This window comes from Neohortaea acidophila (assembly GCF_010093505.1).
Source record: "Neohortaea acidophila strain CBS 113389 unplaced genomic scaffold BDY17scaffold_2, whole genome shotgun sequence".
NCBI lineage: Eukaryota > Fungi > Ascomycota > Dothideomycetes > Mycosphaerellales > Teratosphaeriaceae > Neohortaea > Neohortaea acidophila.
The window spans coordinates 320,531-340,573 of NW_022985511.1; the positions used below are offsets into that span (position 1 = coordinate 320,531).

Here is a 20,043-nt window from a genome sequence, read left to right on the forward strand (position 1 = left end):
ACCACTCCAATATATTACACTCGATGGCGGATCAGAAGTGGCGCTACCCCATAGTGGACGTGTGGGCAAACCCGCCGGGAGTGAGTGTCGAAAGGTAGAAAACGAGTAGGGCTGACCTTCGTTAAGCTCGGCGCCGCCATTCCGGAAGTCGCCAGGCTCTTTGAATACAGCCACTCCACTCCCGAGATCGCGGACAAATGGCGCTCGCCAGAAGATGTGATTGCGTACATGGACGAGGCCGGCATCTCCCACATGTGCATGTCCGCATGGAGCCGTCCGGGCAAATTCGTTTTCTCCAACGAGCACGTCGCCCAGTATACTCGTGCCTATCCTGACCGCATCTTCGGACTGGCGGCCGTGGACCTGCATGATCCCGTCAAAGCCGTGCAGACGCTAGATCATTACGTGAAGAAAGAAGGCTTCGTGGGTTTGCGTGTCGTTCCCTGGCTGTGGAACTTGCCACCAAGCGATGCGCACTACTGGCCTCTGTACGTCAAATGCATCGAGCTTGATATTCCCTTCCTCACTCAAGTTGGCCACACCGCGCCCGCATGCCCTTCTGAAGTTGGACGACCCATTCCACACATTGACTGGATCGCGCTCAAGTTCCCTGATCTCAAGATCATCATGGGCCACATAGGTGCGCCGTGGGCGCAGGAGACCGCGCTGGTGGCGTGGAAGCATAAGAATTGCTACATTGATACCAGTGCCTGGTCGCCAAAGTACTATGACAAGGAATTCATCAAGTTTGCCAACACCACGGGCAGAGACAAGGTCATGTTTGGCACCAACTGGCCACAGCTCGGTTTCAAGGCCTGTGTTGACCGAGTGAACGAGTATCTCGTTGGAACCAAGGATGGATTCAGAGATGGTGTCGTGGAGCCCTTCATGGGCAGGAATGCGTTGAGGGTGTTGAAGTTGCCCGAAAATAGGACAATGCAACAAAAGTCTAGACTTTGATCTGTACATAAGTCATCACTTCCTTCGATCTTCGACTCCCAAGTTCCGCTTCCACAGATCATTAATTCCAACCCGCTCTTCTCGCGTCAGTTTGCGGGCCACTTCTGCTCGTCTCCGCTCTTGTCCTTCCCATCGCGTCATTTCTCTATCAATGAAGCGAGAGCACACTTCTGCGCACTCTCTCGGTCTCTCCATCCCGACCAGGTGCCCGCAGTTCAAGACGACCTCTTCCACCCTGCCTGCTGCTACTCCTCCGTTGCCATCATTGCCAGATCCGGTGAGATCCATCTTTGCTTTGCGGTACTCTGGCGGCGATGCTGGAGATTCTTTGCCAAAGACGTACAGCGTGCTAGGCTTGATCTCGGGCAATTGACGGTACAGCTGGTCCATCTCGGGGCGCCAAAACGGAAGGCCATCCATGTCCTCGGAATGGTGATCGTCGGGAGGTCTGTCGTCTTGAAGCAGCCTTTCCTCGAAATATTTTGGCCGTAGGTAGAAATACACTTCTTGAGCGACGGTCGTACTGAGAGTCACCGGCGGTCCATCAGCACTGTTCCCCGCCGGCCCTTGGTCCACGTCTCGCAAGCCGAAAGCAAGCCACTTGTCGAGCACGCGCGGATCCCAGCTCTGGTAGTAAGAATTGCTCCGGAACTTGGCAGCGGCTGCCGCCCGCGACGGCCAAGTATCTCTTCGGAGCGTGGAGAGTCGTGCAAATTGTTTATGCGGGAGGAGCGATGTTTGGAGGATGGGGTCCACGAGGATCAAGCCGTGCAGAAGTCTAGGATGTAGGAGGGCAAGATGTGCTCTGGTATGAACGTCAGGCTCGTGCTAGACAGGTCAAGAGCGAGACCTACAGATGTGATGCGCCCACGCTGTTTCCGATGCCAATGATAGGATGTGGCATCTCTTCTTGGAATTGGTTGATCAGGAACAGAAGGTCTCGTGCGTGGTCGAGCCAGCTTGCTGTTATTGTGTCAACAAATTGTAGCATGAGACAGCACAGATTTGGGCAGTTCTTACGCTCTGGACCCAACACAGCCTCATTCAGAATGCCACTTTGGCCCTGACTGGCAATATCCGCAATCCAGATGCTTCGAATAGAGCAGCCTTGTGCACGCATGCAATCCTCCAAGTCGTCCCAAAAAGGCTCGCACATCTCCTTCGGGAAGCCATTCGCATGGGCGCCGATGATCGTCACGCCTTCATCGCGTCTTGATGATGCGTCGCCTTTCGGAATGTATTGGTTCACGTGCAGTCTCAGCGTATCTCGACTTCCCAGTGTTCCCGCCGCTCGATCGCGTGTATGCTGCGCCTTTACCACGTGCTCCACGACATTGAAGTTGGAGGTGTTGCGTCTCTGGCCGCGGCCTACGAGCAGTCGTCGGTGGCTTCGAGGGAAGCACCGTATGACGTGCCGTTGACCTAACATCGCCGGCTATTGGAAGTAATCGATGATAACTAGGGTCGCAGTAGAGGTGCGCAAATAAATTCCAGGAAAGCAACTCCGCGCCGAACACGCGCCAATGAAGCGCGGCCGGCGTTGTTTGGTTCTTAATGGAGAAGCATTGCAAGACCTGTCAAGGCGACCCAGGTAAGAAGAGATACAGGTGGGAGGTGAATGCGAGGTCGTTGGAGATAAAGCCGTAGTCTTCGAGATGGGAGTTCACGGGCATAGATGTCAGGCTCCTTCCCGAAGCGGATGATACTCGGCAAGCCCTGTCGTATATCAACCTGACTCCCGAAGTAATGATCGAGACACTGTACGAGAATACAAGATTGCGTCTATATATATAGATTGTAGTGGGCCAATGCCGTGCTCGTGTGGCGTATAGCGATATCTAGTCGCCCAAGAATCCCATTCGTGCAATCCAGAAAGCTGCACAGCCTTCTCCGAGGTGACTAGATGACCCATCCAGCGTGTCATGACGAACATCTAATGAGTCTCAACATTAATGCCTTATCACTATACGCACACCCTGACTGCCTTTGTACTGCACGATATTGATGCAGTCAGCAGCCATAGCCACGTCCGCCCTGGTCGTCTCAAACAACTCCAACGTCGGACCGTCTTGCTCGGTCTTCGTAGGGTCGTACACGTCGTACTTGCGGAATATACCCGCTATGAACGTCTGTAGCTCTTGATAGGCCAGATGCATTCCAAGGCACTGTCGCGTGCCTTTCGAGAAGGTGAAGAGGTGCTTTTGCAGGGCGGGATTCTCAAGGTACCGCTCAGGGAGAAAGTCGTCGGGTTGCGCGTACACATCGGAATGCCTGTTGAGAAGAGGCGCTGTCATGCCTACGCCGGTGCCGGCCGGGATGGTAAAGATTTTTCCGTCTGATGGACGTTGGTAGATCAAATCTTCATCGGGAGCCAGACGGTCTTGTCGATGCGTAGCGCCGGGGTAGAGACGTAGTGCTTCCCTGATGATTGCGTTGAGCAGTGGCAGTTCGTCCAGTTTAGAAGCGGTGGGGAGAGTATTGACATCCGGAATAGCGGTCTCCAGTTCCTTTCGTAGTCTTCCCAACAGCTTTGGATCGGCGAGCAGGTGGTACATAATTGCAGCCAGTGTAGACGCCGTAGTGTCTGTCCCAGCAATCAGCATCACCATAGCCTCGTCGCCCAGCCGTTTCGTCGTCTTCTCCGACAGCGGCATATCGCTTTTGACGAGTTCGTGGAAGATGGTCTTCCCTTCCGGATCCTCTTTCGCATCCCGAATACCATCGATACGAGCATAGAGTTCCTGTGATGCATTTAGCAGTGTTCAATTCCAAACACGACGACATATTTCCTCACCTTCATGAAACCGGCAAAGACCGCAATCCTGGGCACAAGCAGCTGCATCACCGCAAGCGGCAAGTTCGCCATGAACAACATGAGTGAGCGAAAGTGCGTGCCCATGTGGAATGACGACTGAGGAATCATGATGTCGAAAAAGGCGGCATTGCAATCTTCCATGTCCAGACATCTTTCCGCCTCGCCAAATGCATACGCCTGGATGACGTCTTTCGTCGCGGCGCGGAAGGCAACGTTCATACCCACCGGCTTCCCTTCTCTCGCCCAGCCCTCCATGCGATGCAGCAAATTAGCCAAAGTGTCGTTGATCACCGGCTCCAGACGGCGCACGTTGGCGTGGGAGAAGTACGGGTTGAGGGCAGCGCGACGGCGACGATGCAAGTCGTGGTCTCGAGTCGACAGCATCGAGCCATGGTCTTGCATGGTGTATAGAAGGGTGTAGAAACGCTCGCGCCGCATCTTCGGCGACTGTGTGTACAGTGTCTCCACGAACTTGTGGTCGTTGACGTGGATGGTGTCGGGTCGTGTGCGTACAATCGGGCCATACTGCCTGTGCATCTCCTCCACGACCCACACGTATTGTCCGCCGCGCACCACATCGTGGTAAGCATTGTAAAGAGTGGTCACTGCTGCGATCTTGGGGCCGGGAAACTTCGAAAGCGGATGGAAGTAGAGTCTGTAGATGACCGTGAAGGCCACATATCCGAGCAGGGCAAGCGCCAGCAGCCAGATGGTGTTCATGACGGACGTTCTCTAGATGTGTAGAACACGAGCGCAGCAAGTATCCAGTCTGAAGCAAAAGAAGGCACGGCCGTTAGCAACATGTTTCGCTAGGCTAAGGCAAGACTAAGATACAGTAAGCACAGGCTACCGCGAGGGTGTTGAGGGTCGGCTCCCGTCGTTTCAGCCGTTAGCATACATGTAGGTATGAAGCCAAGGCGGCCGACGTCAGCACTACCACCTACCTTACTGCACCGCCCAAGTGTGCGCGCAGTGAAAACAAATCGCCCATCAAGGGTCTGAGCATTGATACAGCCGATCGTCATTTTTCATTCTATCCAGAATGCGCAGCGTCCACGTTACAAAGCGCTACCGCCAACCTCCCCAAACCTATCAAGGCGCCCGAACGCAGTGCATGCAGAATAAGGTACTTGTCATGTCCATGGTACACACAGAGTCCAGCTAGGCAACGGCCCCAACAACCAGCGCCGCCAGACCCTCCTCCTCACTCCTGACCTCTACCTTGACCGTCACGCCCGACTTCGCACTATACGCCATCCTGACATTGCCCGCGACCTTACCACCCGCAACGCTGCGTCCGAACAGCTTGAGTGCGTGCGTGCTCGTGCTCAGCGACACCTCCGTTCCCTCGAGCGGCTGCATGGCTAGCTGTTTCACCAGCAACTCCACCGCCTCTTGGATGCTTCTCGCAGCAGAAAGCTGCAGAGTCTCCTCCGCCTCGTCCGCGCCATCCAAGGATTCCCAGATGCTCGAGAAGTTGCCGGCAAAAGCGGGAAGAATGTAATCCGCGCCGGTGAGCTCAAGGTCTTCCACTTGATACTCGTCTTCGTATCCGCTCTCCTCCGGCTCGTTCGTCGTGGGATCAATTTCTTTGATGGTGAATTTGAGGACGTTGGTGAAGCTGGCAGCGGTAAATGTCTCGCCGGCGGGTCGCTGGAAGTAGACATAGACTGTGCCCGGTTCTTCAGCCTTGAGCGCGGGGATGGGGATGAAGAAGCCATCGTCGAGGCCGCTTGCTTCTTCCCCGTCCTCGCCTGCCGACGGTGTGCTGACCACGCCGACGTCCGTAAGCACGTAATCGGCAATGGTGTTCTTGACGTCGAATTGCAGGACAATGTGGCCGCGGAACAAGTGCTTGACAGCCGAGACAACGTATTCCGTCTCGCTCTCCGTCAATTCCACCACACCAGAGCTCTTGAGCAGCGGTCCAAAGTCCTTGAACTCCGGGATGGCGGCCAGAGCTTGAGCATACTTTTGGCTTGCTGCTGCTGAGTCTCTGGCTGCATCCGCCGCTGCCGCTCCCGCCTCTGCCTTCTTGGGTCCACTGATCGTTGGTGCTTTGAGTGTAGGCGTTGCAGTCGTGAGTTTCTTCGTCCGGTCTTCCGCAAGCGATTGCTCCCTGGTCACAACGGGGACATTGCTGAAGTCGAATGGCTTGGCGAATGCTTCGGCAGAGCTGCCATTGACGTAGTGTGCCAACTGGTCTTCCAGAATTGGCAGAGAGAACATTGAATCTGTCCGTACGAGTTAGTAAACAGAAATTTGGCGAAAGAAGCGTCCAAGAACGTACCATTGCGCACAAACTTCCCCACTTCTTCGTCATCTTTGTCCTTCATCAATCTGAGGTTGAGCGCCGCCCGATCTCTGACCTCATCGTCCATATCATCCAGACATCTCCTCAACAACACCTCCACCGAGCTCTTGACATCCGGATCTTTCTGTCCGACTCCAAACTTGGCAAGCGCAGTGACGGCCGCGGCTCTGACGATCGCATTCTCCAGCACCACACGGTTGTAGATGTATCGGATGTACTTCGTGGGTTGCGCCGTCCTCGGCCCTTCTAGTCCAAGAAGATGCAAGATGCGCACAGCGAGCTTGGTGAATTCGCAATCCTCGATGAACTCGCACAAATGCGCCAAAGCGTCTTCCTTGCTTTCCGGAACGAATTTGATGAGATCGAAGATGCTCTCCACCACACTTCGCTTGAACTCATAGCCGCCCTCGTCACGCAAGACACCTGACAGGAATTGCAGCATGCCGGCCTGCTTGGAAGGGAATTTGAGACAGAGTGTCCGGATTGCCTCCACCACGGTGACCTTGAACTCGTCTGTGATGTCGGACATGAAGGTACTGATCTGCTTCATCAGACGATCAACCGATGCCTCGTTTCCGGTCTTCAAGAGGGTGGTGATGGCGAAAGTAGCAATGGAGCGATTGGTGTTGGAGATCAGCGCCTCGATATCGGGGTTGCATTGTCGCACGGCGTCGGGCTTGAAGGAAGCGAACTGATGGAGGATTCTGATGGCCGCAAATTTCGTTACGGCTCGCGGGCTCGTCAAGAAGAGCTGAAGGACGTGTATCGCCTGGCCCACCTCTGCGTCGGTAAGATCGGGCATGCTACAGATGGCCTTGGCAGCCTCGAAGTTGACCATCTCGCTCTTATCCCGCAACCAGTCGTCAAGAAGTTTCATCATTGGTTTCCGCAGGCCAGATGGTTCGTCCTCGGCCAGTTTCGCCGCAAGCCGGACCAGCATGACTCTTGCAGCAGGGCTTTTGACAACTCCCGCAGCACTGTACTGTTGGACCATCTTCACCAGTGCCATTCGATCGTGCGATCGCATTTGATATAAAAGGCCAATGGCGTGGTACTGTGTCATGTAATTCGTTGAGGTTGCGGCCATGTGCGCATGCTGGCCCATGAACCCCGACATCAAGCTGCCACCGGATTTGTTAGAAGAGGCGGCTTCTTGTGTCTCGGATTGCCAGCGGCGGACGATGTCGCGAGCGATGGGGAGGAGGTGGTAGGAGGAGACAAGGGCGGCGGAGGAGACGGAGGGGTTCTTGTCGACAATGGCGGTTTTGATGTTGCGTTCGATGGCACCCACAGTGGAGGCCTTGGTGGCGTGTCAGCAAGATGCATTCGACGTGCTGGTCGATTCTCACGAAGAAAACTCACATCAATGATGCGACAAAGCGCGCGAATGGCATTGGCTCGGTATAGCTCGCCGGTGCCCACCGCCGCGGTGTCCTTCATGATACTGCTCGTGACCATGATGACATCCTCCGCCTCTTTGCTCAGCTCTTTGATGATGAGGTAGACCATCTGCCGTAGCGAGGCATCTTTGTTCTGAAACAACTTCGAGATGCCGAAGAAAAGGGAGGTGGCTTCGTTGGTGGGGAACGACTCGCCGGTAAAGAGGAGGAGGGCAATCTTGGTGAGTAGGATGCGACATTTCCGCGGCGAGATGGGGGAAGTGTTGAAGACACGCGCTGGGATTGTCAACTTCTTGCAGCCCCAGAATGTATACAGGGAGTGTGAAGGGATGGCGAACCTTCCTGGAAGACGCTGGTGCGGTCTACCTTGACGATACCAGCGTCATCCTCATCCTTCTTGTTGAAGCTCATTTTGAAGGTTGACAAGGCTCCCTATCGGAGCGACATAAGAAGGGGCGGAAACGAGCGTAGAGGCGAGTGATGGATGTTTGGATTCGTGGTGGCTCGACTTGAGGTCCAGGGACGGGGGGGACACTTTTCCATGCGAAGTCTTGGCATTGGCCGCATGACTCGCGTGGCCTCGATACGAGCTGCGTAAGACGAGAATATCTCGACGCCTTCTCGTTTTTCTTCATCTTCTTGACGCAAATCCTCTCGTTTCACATCGTTTCAACATGGATGATATGCCGGTGCAAGTGCCGGTGGATGATCCCAACGCAGACACAGAGTGGAATGATATCCTCCGGAAACATGGCATCATCCCCGAAAAGCCTCCAGACAGGACGGCCGAGATCGAAGAAGCGCTTGCAGAAGCCGAGCAAATACGGTGGCAGAGACGATTGGAGGACAAAGACCTGGACGAGCTAGATGAGTTGGAAGACGACGAAGACGAAGAATTTCTTGATGAGTACCGCCAGAAACGAATGGGCGAGCTGCGCAGCTTGCGAGATGCCAGCGTCTACGGCCAGGTCTTTCCGCTGCAGAAACCAGAGTACCAAAAAGAGGTCACCGACGCCTCCGCCAAAACGTCGGTCTTCGTTCTCCTTACCTCCTCCTCCGGCACGAACCCCGAATCACAGCTTGCCATCGAGCTTTGGCGACAATTGGCCGTGAAGTTTGGCGAAGTCAAGTTCTGCCAGATGCAGGCAGATCTGTGCATAGAAGGATATCCGGATCGCAACACGCCGACTATCCTGGTGTACAAGGACAAGGATATCAAGAGACAGATTGTGACATTGAAGGAATTGAAGGGGTTGCAGACGAGCATGGAGGATGTGGAGGGAGTCTTGATTGATGTGGGCGCCGTGAAGTATGGTGATTGGAGGTTGAGGAATCGCGAGGCGAAGGCGGCGGAGGAAGAGCCGTGGAAGAGCGTCAAGCAAAGTCAAAAAGGGCTTGATGAAGATGAGGACGAATGGGATTGAATCCGCTGCAGGATCATTGCCTCAGTCTCGGAATAATGCCTACTCCTATCCTCTCTACACCGTCCACGTACTCAAGCGTCTGGGTCGCTGTCCATCTCGTCATCCGCATCGCTTGAACGCTGAGTCGCTCGCCGGGCCCGCTCTCGGTCGCCATATCTTGTCTCTCCAACTGAAATCACAATGTCAGCACCCTGATATCGAGGTCACCGTGGACCGGAACGCACAATCTGGCACCTGCAAGCTCACACCACCACCCCGTCTACCGAAAGTCGACGTCGAGTCTTGGTCGTTCGGCCCTGCCACTTGTGCCACCTTCTTGGGCAGCTGGTCCTTTGGAATCAAGCCATGCTTTACGAGAATCGCCAGACGTCTATCCGGGTGAAGTCCCTGCGGCGGTGGCCGGTTAAAATAGCGCTCCCTGGCTAGCCGCGATCGTTCGGCGACCTCGAGTCTGCGACGGCGGCGCACTTGTCGAGGTGGGAGGAACAGAGAGTCGTCCGTCCATGCATCCGACGACTCGGCTTCCAAGCGTGTGGGCGATGATGTCGGGAGGAGGTTGAGTTGCGGGATCTCGAGGATAGGAACGTCCGAGCTCATTGCGTTCACTCCGGTCAGAGGTGGTGGAAGGCTCGTTGGGCGTCCAATGGCGAGGGTTTCGGATGGCAACGTCACCACGGTGCTGTCAGTAATACTGCACTCGCTATCGCCGCTGTTGTCCTCTTCCTTCTTTGGACTGCTGATGTCAAAGCCATCAAGACGCCGCTCCAGCTCGGATTCGCTGGTCAGTGGACTGTCGCTCAACTCATACGTAGCCTCGATCGGCACACCTCCAGTGTTTTCTGGCTCTCCGTTCACTCTGGTCAAGAATTCCAGCTCGCTGTGCAGACCCTCTTCCGATATGAGATGAACGTCCTCCTGCGGGCCAATGCTCGAAATCTCCTTCTCTAGCTCTTGACCATTGTCCATTTTCTTCGTCTCTGCCCCATCCTTTTCAATCGTCAGGTTTGGGCTCGACAGCAAAGAAGCATCGGCAAAGCTGACAGTCTTCGACTTTGAGGGTGAAGAAGCAATGGCAAAACTGTCGACCTTTGGCTTTGAAGACGAAGGAGCATCGGCAAAGCTTTCAGTCGTTGACTTCAAAGACGTAGGCGCATCGGTGCAAGCCCCTCTGACTTTGTCCGCATACGAAGAAGGTCTGGGTGGCGAGTAATCCAAGCTCCCAAGAACACGGCGTGCTGCTGCCCTGGCTGGTGATCTTTTGCTCGCAGAGCGTCTGGGAGGAGAGAGGAAGTCGGCATGCGGGCCCCATGGCTCGAAGCCTCGGGGTTTCAGCCGGCCCAGGCTTGCTCGCTTTGATTGTCTGGTTGGAACGGCTTTGGTTGGCGCTTTCTTGACATGCTTTGTTGCTGTGGTCGCCTCGTTAGCAATTGATCAATCCGTGTGTACTGGAATTGCCGGGGGCAGATGGACAAGGTGCATTATTCTCCTTGTCGGAGCTCTCGACCGCTTCTTTAACCGCGGGAAGACGAGTCTTCTTGTTGTTGGTAATGCTCGTTGGCATGATTCGATCGTGGATCATGCAAGGTGTGATCTGTTGGTTGCAGGTGCAAATGTACGGGCTATGGGTGTTGTCATGAAGGTTTGGTCGGTCTGGGATTCGCCGGGATTTATTATTAGGCGAGACAAAGCGAGTGCTGAGGTGGAGGCAATAGCTACAACTTCTTTGACAGCAAGTGTATTCGATGAATCTGAACCGAGCAGGCGCGATGTGATATGCTTGAGGGGAGTTGGATGCGACTTCCGCCTACATCTAGTTCATCCGCTGCACATACGATGTTTCCACCTGCAACTGTTCAGTCTACATGCATGTATGTCCATATATCTAAAGGTATCGTACAAGGCCATCAGTAATATTGCAACTCCGCCAACGCGCTCAACACAGAGAAATCATTGGTATGCTTCCAACTCCGTCTGCGTCCACTGCCACAAACGCTCCCCCAGCTTTCGATCCTTCGACTGCCTCGTCGCCCGCGGGCCCTTCTCCCCAATCGGCTCATAATACTCTCCATTCTTCAATAGCTTCTTATCACACGTCGCCGCCCAGCACTGATTGAAATGGCCCTGCTCCACCGGCGTCCTCTTGCCCACGCTCATGACAAGCGCCGGCAATTTCGTCATCAACGACACATTCCCGAACAGCCCGGTCATGATGTAACCGGGGTGCACCGAGACGAACGTAACTTCCGGGTATCGCTCGGCGAGCTGCTCGGTGTAGAGCAGTTGCGCGAGCTTGCTTTGCCCGTAACGCTCCCATCGGCCGGGGACCATCATGCTGCCGAGGTTTTCTTGCTTGGATCGCAGCGTGTTGAAGTCCATGCCTTGTTTGGGAGCCTGTTTGTATGCTATCGACGTCATGTTGACGACGCGCACGTCCGCGCCGGGGAGCTGAGCTGTTTGTTGGAGGAGGGGCAACAAGAGCTTGACGAGGAGGGAGTGGCCCATTTGGTTGGTGGCCCATTGGATCTCGTAGCCGTCGGGGGATGTGGCGGCGTCGACGGCCATGATGCCTGCGTTGAGCATGAGAATGTCGAGTCGATCCGTGGCCGCTTTCAGCTCGTTTGCGCAGGCTTGCACGGAAGACAGTGAAGAGATGTCGCATTTGAGGAAGCTAAGCTTGACATTTGGCGACGTTTTGGCGACCTTGGTCTTGAGCGCATCGGCACTGCGTTCGTTTCGTCCACTGAAGATGATATGTGCGGGGTCATGTTTGGCAAGTTCGGCGATGGAGCCTGCGCCGAGTCCAGCGGTACCTATGATAGAGAATGTGAGAAGGAGGAACGGAGGGAGTCATGGGGCTCTTGAATCTTACCTCCCGTGATGAAGATGACCTTGCCGGACAGGTCGGGAATCTCTTTGTTTGGTTGGAATGTACGGGACGCCATTGAGTAGGTTGATGATGGAAGTCTTTCTGATGTAGAAGATGTATCGCTGTCTAAGGTAGTTGCTGCAATTGGAGTCGATTGTCTCCTCTCGAATGTCGCAGGGCTTCTGGTGGTATTTATATGTTCACATCGTCCAGCGTAGCATCGTTCCTAACGGCCGTGTGACATTGCTCACACCCTCTCGAACGGAGAAACGTCCAGCAATCGGCACAATAGATTGCATCCTTCCCGCAAGGCTTCGGCCGGAACCTCAAACTTGCACCTGCCCGATTCGGCCAGCTGCCATGACGTAAGCTTGGTGTATCTTGCATCGAGCGTGGTCCTCCACATCGCAATCCCACCGTCTGTACTGCTCACTTCCTCACGGCACACGCTTCTCTCAATGCCTCGCACTTATCTTCGAACCCACTCATCTCTCCGTTCAAAGTGTCGTATAAGCCGCGAGCAAGCCCATCCAGGAAGTCCTTGTGGGCCGCGTTCTGGAGATGTTCAGCCGCCCAAAGCCCTAAGATCGTCGCGCTAATGGCATCGTCAACCAATAGACAATGCGCACGATCAAGACTCAATTTCTTGCCATCGCCCGATGCCGTGGTGACGTATCCGAGGTTTCGCAGCAAGCTGAACGAGGATTGCTTAACCTTCTCCCAATCACCGTGACACGCGTAGGCCTTACACAGCCAAAGGCCGGGAGGGACAAGAGCCAGGCGAGGTTGCTTCTCGTACGTATCGGCGTCATAAGACTTCTCCAGCTTTTCCATCAGCCTTTCCACCCGAGCCATTGATTTCTTCACCGCCTGCTTCGATGCTGATATTGGGCTGGAGGACAGCACTTCCTCGGCTTCCTTCACCGTTTGCGAACGCTGTCTCCGTTGACTGGGTGGTGCCTTCGCCTCCGTCTGGCAGAGCTGGCAATCACACTTGAAACCCCATATCTTCTCCAGCTCGCTTTGAGTAACCGCGTTATCCGCGTTGGGCAACCGGTACGGCATAAGGATTTCCTCGCCCTTGTTGATGTCTCTCGTTGCTCGTAGAATCATCACGTCGCCCATGAACGACCGCATAGCGTTGCCGTTGCAGGCGTGATTGACGTAGGACGTTGTCAGCCATAGGCCGGTGGAAGGGTAGCCACTGGGGCTCTGCACCTGACGTTGCGCTGCTTTGCTGCTGGTCTTGGTTGAAGGACAGCCAAAAGTGTTGTGAGCAAGGACGGCTTGAGCTCGGAATGTGTCCACTGCTACCACCCCATCGACAACCGCTGGTGGTGTGCTGTAAGGATAGTCATCGTCGAAAAGCTCAAAGAACCTGGTGGCAGCGATGGAATTGTGGCCGAGCTTTGCGATGATGTTGAAAAGCAGAAGACCTTGCGTGCCGCTCAACTGGCGCTGAGAGTTGCTGTCCAGGAGAGTGAAGTCATGCCCTCCTGGATCGGCGTCGCAAGCAGTCGCACAAGCCTTCTCGCACAAGATCAGATCACCTGCGGAGATGTCCTGAGTAGCGAACAAACCGTTGCCGTGCGAGCCTGCCGCCTTCTTCGTCGTCTTTGCAAGGTAGTCTGCGTGGTCGAGCCGGTTTCGCTTCTTGCTGACACTCTTGCCCATCTGGGTGAAATCGTAGTTTCCAGTGCGTTGCTCGTCCAGTCTCTCCCCAACACGTTGTAATTGCCGAATTGTATCTTGATCATCAGGCTGAAGCTTGCTGGCCTCAGTGAATCGTCTGCTAGCTTCCTTAAAGTCACCCAGCTCGTACGCTGCGCGACCAGCTCTGAACTCAGATTTGGCGTTGAGAGCAGAAGTCGCTGCGTTTTGTGAGTCACTTGTTGCAATCACAGCAGCTTTGGCATCGGAGAGAGCCGTCTCAAATCGCTTGAGGTAGATATTTGTGATTGCGCGATTCCGAAGAATGTCGCAGCGTATTGATCCGTTCTGGTCCTTGCAGCGGTCGAGGCCAACGCTGAACGCTCGCACGGCATCTGTGAACTTGTCCGTTTTGTAAAATTGGTTGCCTCTCGTTTTCCAGTCGAGCGCAGAATCCTCTCCTTCCTTGGGTGTAGATTGGAACTTTTTCGGCGCCCGTGAATCGGACGACGAGAGGTATACGAGGTCCGAAGGATGATCAACTCGAATAGACAAATCCCCATTCACACTCGCTTCGAAGAACGGCTCTTTGATGGCAAAGATGCATCCATCAGATAGCAAGTCTGCAGCCTCAGGGGAAGAGTACACGTTGTACACAGCCAAGCGCTCGACATCGCCGCTTTCATCTTCGACAATCGTGCGCACAGCCGCAGCTTTCACACCATCGTCGGCCGTTCGAACGAAGACCACCTTGCCTCTGTGATGAGTGTCGAGCTGCAAATCTTTGAGACTCATCGGCTCGATTTCACTGAGTGGCTTCGTGCATGGCGGATATGCATCTCCCACGAAGTACTGCCGTGCTTCTTGCCCCATTTCGTTGGCTTGTCTTTGCATGTCGAATTCAAAAAGCGTCATTCCCCGGTTCCGCGGCGGTCGCCCTCTGATTGGGATCTTGATCTCGGCCATGGTTTAGAGTCGCCGGACTGCCCTGCACGTGGGTTTCCAGTTGTGCGTTGAGCAGCCGCTGCGAGCGGTATTTCAAATTAGCAAGGATAAATGATTGGAGCTGGGAGCAGCTACTATCTTCGAGTGATCCCACGCTCCAATCTGGTTTGTGTTGCACGAAAGTGATGCCTGAAGTGACAGAATCTCGAGATCGTTGCTGCGCGATCCAAAAAGTTCTGAGTACGAAGACCGTCAAATTCTTGGCGGAGAATCCCGAGACGACCAAGAAGATTTATGAATAGCCACGTCCTCTACTTTCTTAGTTCCATGCGTGCTACTTTCTAGATACATTGTTTCACTGCCGGGCTCACCGATCACTGCCATGGCTTCCGCTTCCACTCTGCCCCACAGTGCTATCATCCGCTTGCACTCCTTCCGCATTCAGTCCGTGCTCGTCAGCATCATCGTCCACCGGCGCAGGAATGGCGACGAGGTCCTCTACATCACTTTGATCGGAGACTTCTTCTTCCGGCCGTTGATCGAAGAGGCGTTCGTGATGGTCATGAGAATCGCCCTCGTCCATCCTAGCGTTCAGTACCGCTTCCCTCTCCGGCGAGCTGTCCGGGATTCTTTGCGCGGTTACCACCTTTGTCACGGCATCATCGACGGGTTCAGCAGATCTTGCGACCGGCCCAAGCTTCGTAGCTCGTTCTTCTTGTGATGTTCCCTCAACAGCGTCGGAGCTCGCTGCATGCGCTGCGTCACCGCCTTCATCTGCGATCGATGCAGGCCTTGCCGGTAGCGGTGGCGGTACCTTTTTCCTTGCTACCACGTTGAAAGTCTCATTGCCTTCTGACACATGCAAAGCAGGCTCAGATGTGGTCGTCTCGAGGTCAACAAGCGCGGATTGTCCGGGCCACTCCTCAACGTGATCTTCATGATCAGTGCCATAGTTTTCTGTCCAGGGTCCAAACTCGCTTCCGGGGGTGGCGACGACCTTTTGCCCATGGTCCGATGCCTCTGTCGCTTCGTTACCGTCGTGTGAGACCTCTGAGGCAGATGCCTCGCCGACAGCAGCATGCGCATCCTGCACCCCCTCACCCATCGGCCTCCGCGGCGGAAGAATGGGCTTCCGCTTAACACTGCCTTTCCCAATGACAGCCGGTAGCCAGTTCTTCTGCGGCCCAGGGAGAGGCATACCAGGAGGTGGCAATGGTCGGCCTCTTCCTAAGGGCTCCTGCGGTGGACCTTGCGTTGCAGCGGGTCCACCTTTGGCTGTGCGACTCGCAAGTGCATTCCAGCCCCAATTCTTCGCGGCCGTCGTTGCCGCCGCCGTCGCAGCAAGGATGTTTTTGCCTTTGTCCACTGCTTCTTGCTGCCGCTGGCTACGATTTGTTGTCTGTGAGCTGGAAGTCGACAGGTCGCTACCCACGCGGTTGTGGGAGCGAACGGTGCGGTCAGCGAAAGGTACCGCCGAAGTGTCCAGCGATCGGCGACTTTGGCTGTCATCCGTTTCTGCCGACGCCGCAGCAGCTGTGGCATCGGCATCCTGCTCTGAGCTGCGATCGACTATTGAGCGATTCCTCATCTCCCGCATCGTCTCGATTGCGCCCTTCTTGACATTCGGTTGGGTCGAGACAGGTCGAAGTCGCCATCGCCGTTGGTCTTGAGTGTGGCTGTCGTACTGCTCGCTCCTTGTGGGCTCCATCCTCGCCAGGCTCTCGTCTAGTCGTGTGGAAGGCGTCGAGGGTGATAATGACGTGAAAGATGGACTTCTTATCGGCCTGGAAGGCGATTGTGCCGGACTAGGAGGTTCTTTATCGAATGCGGTTTGCAGCGGAAGCGAGGCAACCGAACGACGCTTGAGTTCACCCAGCTTCTCTTTGGCCAGTGCGCCCGTCGTTGTAACTTTTGATGTCGCTTCAGATCCAGACGAGGTCGCCGATGAGTCCTTTTCCGGTGTACTTGAGTCCGCGAGTACAGGCATGGACATGGTCTTGCGGTTTCTTTCCTTGAGTAGCTCTCCAGCGGATGGTTCTGGAGGCGCATCTGCAGCTTCCTTCAGGTATATTCCACCCCTCCACTGCTCGTCCCTGGTGTCGAGGAAAGGCGTATCGTCCCAATTTGGCTTGACCAACGTCTCGCCAAACACCGCTCGGATTCGGTCCTCAATCGCCTTCAGGATGAAGGTATACGTTATCTGCCGTTGACTGACCACCGGCTCAACTTTGATGTCCATGTCCGGAATCTTGTCGAAACAAAACCAGATGCGATTACTCGGACTGGGTTTGATACGCACCAGCATCTGGCCTTGCAGTCGCTGCATCTTCCCAGACAGCAGGAGATCCGCAGTGCGCGTCTTGAAGCGCGGACCGAGATCTAGCTTGGCCAGTGCGGAAACGGTAATCTTGAAGTTCCCGGAGTATTTGACATCGAGGGCGATTGTCACATCGCCGCTGATTTGGAATTCCTTGAGACGAAGGTTGGAGAAAACGGGGGCGGCATCACCAAGATCGATGGACTGGACGGCCAGCGATGCGATAAAGGCCGGCTTCTGTACCCGCGCAATCTTCTTCTCAATCTTCTCTCGAACGAGAGTCTCGACGCGATCGGTGTGGTGTATGGCGAGGAAGATGCGAGATACGAGGGCGTTGAGGGCTTGTGTTTCTGGCGTGAGAGCGGAGTTCGAATGGAGTGTGGATTGCAGCTTGATGATGGCATCAGTATCAACAGGCTGCGGTATCGGCGGCGGGTTTCGAGTGGACAGAAGGGCGTGATAGAAGTCCTCCTTCTCGATGCAAGTGTTGGAATAGAGGTAATATGGCGCGACCATACTCGCTTGTCCATTAGGTGGTATCACGCCGTCGCTGAAGTTTGGAGTCAGGACGATGGCCGTGCGTTTGATGAAAAGATCTCCGTCCTTGAGGACCTGCTCCTCAGCCTCGACGGGCCCGGAGAAGAGAGAGATGTCGTAGTTGGAAAGACTAATCACTTGTCGCACTTCCACCTCCGCGGAAGAATCGTACAGCATCAAGTGGCCGTGGCGGAGTACTATATAGAAGATACTGGCGGGGGTAGACTTCTTCTTCGTCTTCGTGATCGACGCGTCGGAGGAGACCTCTTCGCTATTGAGTACTGGACGAACAGAGGTGGTATGCTTGTTCCTGTCGAACACCGAACGGTATACGCTTTGATAGACAGATTCATTGCCAGTGCCAGTATCACTTGTCCCATCTCCGGGAGGTGCTCCGGTAGCTGTCGTGGCATTGTTCCTTGCGTTGAAAGCGGTAACCGCCGCTTGGAAGTCGTGTCTTCGCAACACCGCAAATGTCCCACTTGATGCCGACTCCTCCTTCTCATCTCTCAGGCCCGCAAGCAGTGCGCCTGCGCGCCTGGTCTTCCCATCCTTGTCATCCTTCCCGCTCTCTTGCTTTCCATCCTCGACCTTCGGGAGCCAGAGCCAGGCCGGCACCAATACTGCGGCAAGCAGTAACGGCAGAAACGTTAAGCCGCCGAGCACGTAGGTGAAGAGGAGGGTGGACAGGGTCATCGTCCCGCATGATAGGGCATTGTCGTGTCGCGAGAGTGTCAGCGAAGCAGACGCTTGGCGAAGGGAGTGATGTCGATGGTTGATGACTTGCTTTCGAAGCGGAATGGGACAATGCCGAGTCTGTCAAAAGTCGCGGCATCGACTTCACCTCGTCCCATCCGAGCCGACTCACCATCATTCCATACGGCCTCCATCCTCGCGATACAGCGAGATATGGCGCACGATATTCCTGATTCTTTGTAAGTTGTACGAATCGTCGAAATTTGTTCATCTAATCTCACCGCCGTACCCTCGTCTAACTTCTTGTTTCGTCTCTTCAAACTCGACTCTTCGGTCTTCTACATATTTCTCTCCTTCACCGAACAGTCCTTACCAGCCTTCTCATTCAGCATTGCGGGTACCGATGGAAGGCAATTTATCCGTTCTGTACTTGTATGCAGTATGTATTGAGCTTGGCGTTGATTGAACTGCCCAGCTGACGCTGGAGGATCATCCATACGCAGGGTGGGTATCGTGTCCTCCCCATTATGCTTAAGGCACTGGGCGATGTACACTTGCTCCGTAAAGATCTATTCACTGAAGCCTGACATCTGATGGCCCTGGGGAGAGCATCACGTGGTTGCATGCTCTCCTTTCACACTTCGTCGCCACATCCAATCTGCAACTCACCCTTTGCTTCTCCGAACGCTTATCACTTCATCTACGAGCTTTTGAATCGTGCTCCGTGGCAGTATGTGCTGAAGAAGCTTCTGCTCATAAGACTTCCGTTCACAATCGCTCACGAATCCCGGCATGCGATTACACGTCAACAGGACCCCCTCGCGTTGAAGCTTACACTCCTCGCAATACGACCGGCATAGCACTGTACTGACAGCTATCACTAACAAATGACCTGGATGAGCCCGGGATATGGGTATGATACGCATACGTGGCATCGACGATTCACCTTCTAGATCCTCCGCCGCGCGTATGGCGATGAACTCTCACTCACGTGCGCTACATCACGACCAGCACAGTAATACCACGCACAGGCGGAGGACCTCAATGAATCGACGTTGACATGTGCACTCTCTTCCACTAGCACCAGAACTGACTCGCCGGTCTCCACAAAAGGCATCCCTCTGCTAGGTGCTTAGCTTTTGTCTGCCCTTCGTTGACGCAGATGTTGCTCCTTACTCAAGGTAAGTCTCAGCTTTGGTTGTGCTAACATCTTCCAAGAACTTCTTATTGGCAGAGCTATGTATTGAGGCCAACATTAGGAGACCTGACACACGCAAGCTTATGCCGTACTACCCATCACTCGGACGTCCAATGTTGGGCAAGAGCAAGCGGAATGCTTACCGCTGGGACCATCCACGCATGGTCTCAAGTCTGCCCAAAAACCTTGCGTCGGTTACACGCTCAAGCCAATCGAGAATGCCGGGCGAATTGCAAAAGCGCCGCAGCCCGAACGCGAGTAAGCGGTAAAGAGCTTGGGAAGGTTAGCGTGTAATGATTATCGCTCAGTCGCCAAGAACAACCAGTGTGGCGAGTTGAATTTGCGAAAGGTTGACTGATCAGTTGCATATATACTCCACCCCAGCCCTTGTCGAGCTCGAGTCACGCCCAAGCTTCTCGCGCTGCGACAAGTGCAGGCTGCTGCCTTCGGGTGTGGACATAAGGCACAGCTCCAAGAGGTGAATGAAGCAGGATCAGGACAAAGCTGTGCTGCCTTCCAGCCTGTCCTTTCTGGCTTCGCAGCAACTGTTGCACAAAGCACGCAGAAACGGAACCTCAACAGCATACCTTCGGAATGGACGAACCCGGCACCTCTGGATAAGAGGGAACCCTGCAATAGCCTCCGAAGGGACGCCTACCAGCGCGGCTTCTGTCTGAGAGTGCAGCTGATCTATCTTCTCCACGTCTTTATCTCGAGCTGACTGTAGGTACCGCAAACAGAAACAGGAAGAATGTAGGTGTGAATGAGTTGTGCACAGTCTCCAGGCGAACCGAAGATGATTGAAGGGGAGTCCGACCAGTGGGCCAAGTAACAGCGGTGCGCAATACATCCGACAAGTTCTGGTCGACTAACAAGGGCTTAGTGAGCATGACGAGCTCAAGCCAGATGTTCCTCATACAA

At 54.6% G+C, this 20,043-nt stretch overlaps 9 protein-coding genes across 9 annotated transcripts; 2 read left to right on the forward strand and 7 right to left on the reverse strand.

The window, feature by feature from the left end:
- Positions 1-7: 7 nt before the first annotated feature.
- Positions 8-960, forward strand: BDY17DRAFT_342999 (uncharacterized protein; the record flags this gene model as incomplete). The annotated part of the gene is made up of 2 exons (XM_033738033.1): positions 8-80; positions 127-960. The coding sequence occupies exons 1-2, from the start codon at positions 24-26 to the stop codon at positions 958-960; spliced, it is 891 nt and encodes a 296-aa protein (XP_033592605.1). The 5' UTR covers positions 8-23.
- Positions 961-2,622, reverse strand: BDY17DRAFT_290743 (Alpha/beta hydrolase family-domain-containing protein). Its single transcript, XM_033732562.1, has 3 exons — positions 1,981-2,622; positions 1,815-1,923; positions 961-1,765 (listed from the first exon to the last, which is right to left on the reverse strand). The coding sequence occupies exons 1-3, from the start codon at positions 2,387-2,389 to the stop codon at positions 976-978; spliced, it is 1,308 nt and encodes a 435-aa protein (XP_033592606.1). The 5' UTR covers positions 2,390-2,622; the 3' UTR covers positions 961-975.
- BDY17DRAFT_261061 (cytochrome P450) lies at positions 2,612-4,638 on the reverse strand. The gene is made up of 2 exons (XM_033731846.1): positions 3,755-4,638; positions 2,612-3,701 (listed from the first exon to the last, which is right to left on the reverse strand). The coding sequence occupies exons 1-2, from the start codon at positions 4,493-4,495 to the stop codon at positions 2,910-2,912; spliced, it is 1,533 nt and encodes a 510-aa protein (XP_033592607.1). The 5' UTR covers positions 4,496-4,638; the 3' UTR covers positions 2,612-2,909.
- An 86-nt stretch (positions 4,639-4,724) lies between these two features.
- BDY17DRAFT_290746 (adaptin N terminal region-domain-containing protein) lies at positions 4,725-7,986 on the reverse strand. The gene is made up of 4 exons (XM_033732563.1): positions 7,828-7,986; positions 7,452-7,765; positions 6,066-7,389; positions 4,725-6,009 (listed from the first exon to the last, which is right to left on the reverse strand). Exons 1-4 carry the CDS (start codon positions 7,898-7,900, stop codon positions 4,937-4,939), a joined length of 2,784 nt encoding a protein of 927 aa, XP_033592608.1. The 5' UTR covers positions 7,901-7,986; the 3' UTR covers positions 4,725-4,936.
- A 186-nt stretch (positions 7,987-8,172) lies between these two features.
- On the forward strand, positions 8,173-8,913 carry BDY17DRAFT_246255 (thioredoxin-like protein; the record flags this gene model as incomplete). The annotated part of the gene is made up of 1 exon (XM_033730714.1): positions 8,173-8,913. The coding sequence occupies one exon, from the start codon at positions 8,173-8,175 to the stop codon at positions 8,911-8,913; it is 741 nt and encodes a 246-aa protein (XP_033592609.1).
- A 71-nt stretch (positions 8,914-8,984) lies between these two features.
- BDY17DRAFT_320871 (uncharacterized protein) lies at positions 8,985-10,474 on the reverse strand (the record flags this gene model as incomplete). Its single annotated transcript, XM_033736517.1, has 3 exons — positions 8,985-9,082; positions 9,138-10,319; positions 10,384-10,474. 3 exons carry the CDS (start codon positions 10,472-10,474, stop codon positions 8,985-8,987), a joined length of 1,371 nt encoding a protein of 456 aa, XP_033592610.1.
- A 386-nt stretch (positions 10,475-10,860) lies between these two features.
- Positions 10,861-11,855, reverse strand: BDY17DRAFT_315023 (retinol dehydrogenase 14; the record flags this gene model as incomplete). The annotated part of the gene is made up of 2 exons (XM_033735871.1): positions 10,861-11,723; positions 11,783-11,855. 2 exons carry the CDS (start codon positions 11,853-11,855, stop codon positions 10,861-10,863), a joined length of 936 nt encoding a protein of 311 aa, XP_033592611.1.
- A 353-nt stretch (positions 11,856-12,208) lies between these two features.
- On the reverse strand, positions 12,209-14,302 carry BDY17DRAFT_246480 (uncharacterized protein; the record flags this gene model as incomplete). The annotated part of the gene is made up of 1 exon (XM_033730728.1): positions 12,209-14,302. The coding sequence occupies one exon, from the start codon at positions 14,300-14,302 to the stop codon at positions 12,209-12,211; it is 2,094 nt and encodes a 697-aa protein (XP_033592612.1).
- Positions 14,303-14,741: 439 nt separating this feature from the next.
- Positions 14,742-18,102, reverse strand: BDY17DRAFT_320874 (uncharacterized protein; the record flags this gene model as incomplete). The annotated part of the gene is made up of 2 exons (XM_033736518.1): positions 14,742-18,044; positions 18,097-18,102. 2 exons carry the CDS (start codon positions 18,100-18,102, stop codon positions 14,742-14,744), a joined length of 3,309 nt encoding a protein of 1,102 aa, XP_033592613.1.
- Positions 18,103-20,043: the final 1,941 nt, after the last annotated feature.

What these genes read in the sequence shown, in the direction of transcription:
- BDY17DRAFT_290743 (XM_033732562.1), bottom strand. Translation starts at nt 2,389, where the DNA reads ATGTTAGGTCAACGGCACGTCATACGGTGCTTCCCTCGAAGCCACCGA. An exon ending in GGCTGTGTTGGGTCCAGAGC is followed by an intron (nt 1,924 to 1,980) that starts GTAAGAACTGCC and finishes ACACAATAACAG; the next exon opens with CAAGCTGGCTCGACCACGCA. An exon ending in AGCGTGGGCGCATCACATCT is followed by an intron (nt 1,766 to 1,814) that starts GTAGGTCTCGCT and finishes CGTTCATACCAG; the next exon opens with AGCACATCTTGCCCTCCTAC.
- BDY17DRAFT_261061 (XM_033731846.1), bottom strand. Translation starts at nt 4,495, where the DNA reads ATGAACACCATCTGGCTGCTGGCGCTTGCCCTGCTCGGATATGTGGCC. An exon ending in TCTTTGCCGGTTTCATGAAG is followed by an intron (nt 3,702 to 3,754) that starts GTGAGGAAATAT and finishes AATGCATCACAG; the next exon opens with GAACTCTATGCTCGTATCGA.
- BDY17DRAFT_290746 (XM_033732563.1), bottom strand. Translation starts at nt 7,900, where the DNA reads ATGAGCTTCAACAAGAAGGATGAGGATGACGCTGGTATCGTCAAGGTA. An exon ending in CACCAGCGTCTTCCAGGAAG is followed by an intron (nt 7,766 to 7,827) that starts GTTCGCCATCCC and finishes TGACAATCCCAG; the next exon opens with CGCGTGTCTTCAACACTTCC. An exon ending in CGCTTTGTCGCATCATTGAT is followed by an intron (nt 7,390 to 7,451) that starts GTGAGTTTTCTT and finishes CACGCCACCAAG; the next exon opens with GCCTCCACTGTGGGTGCCAT.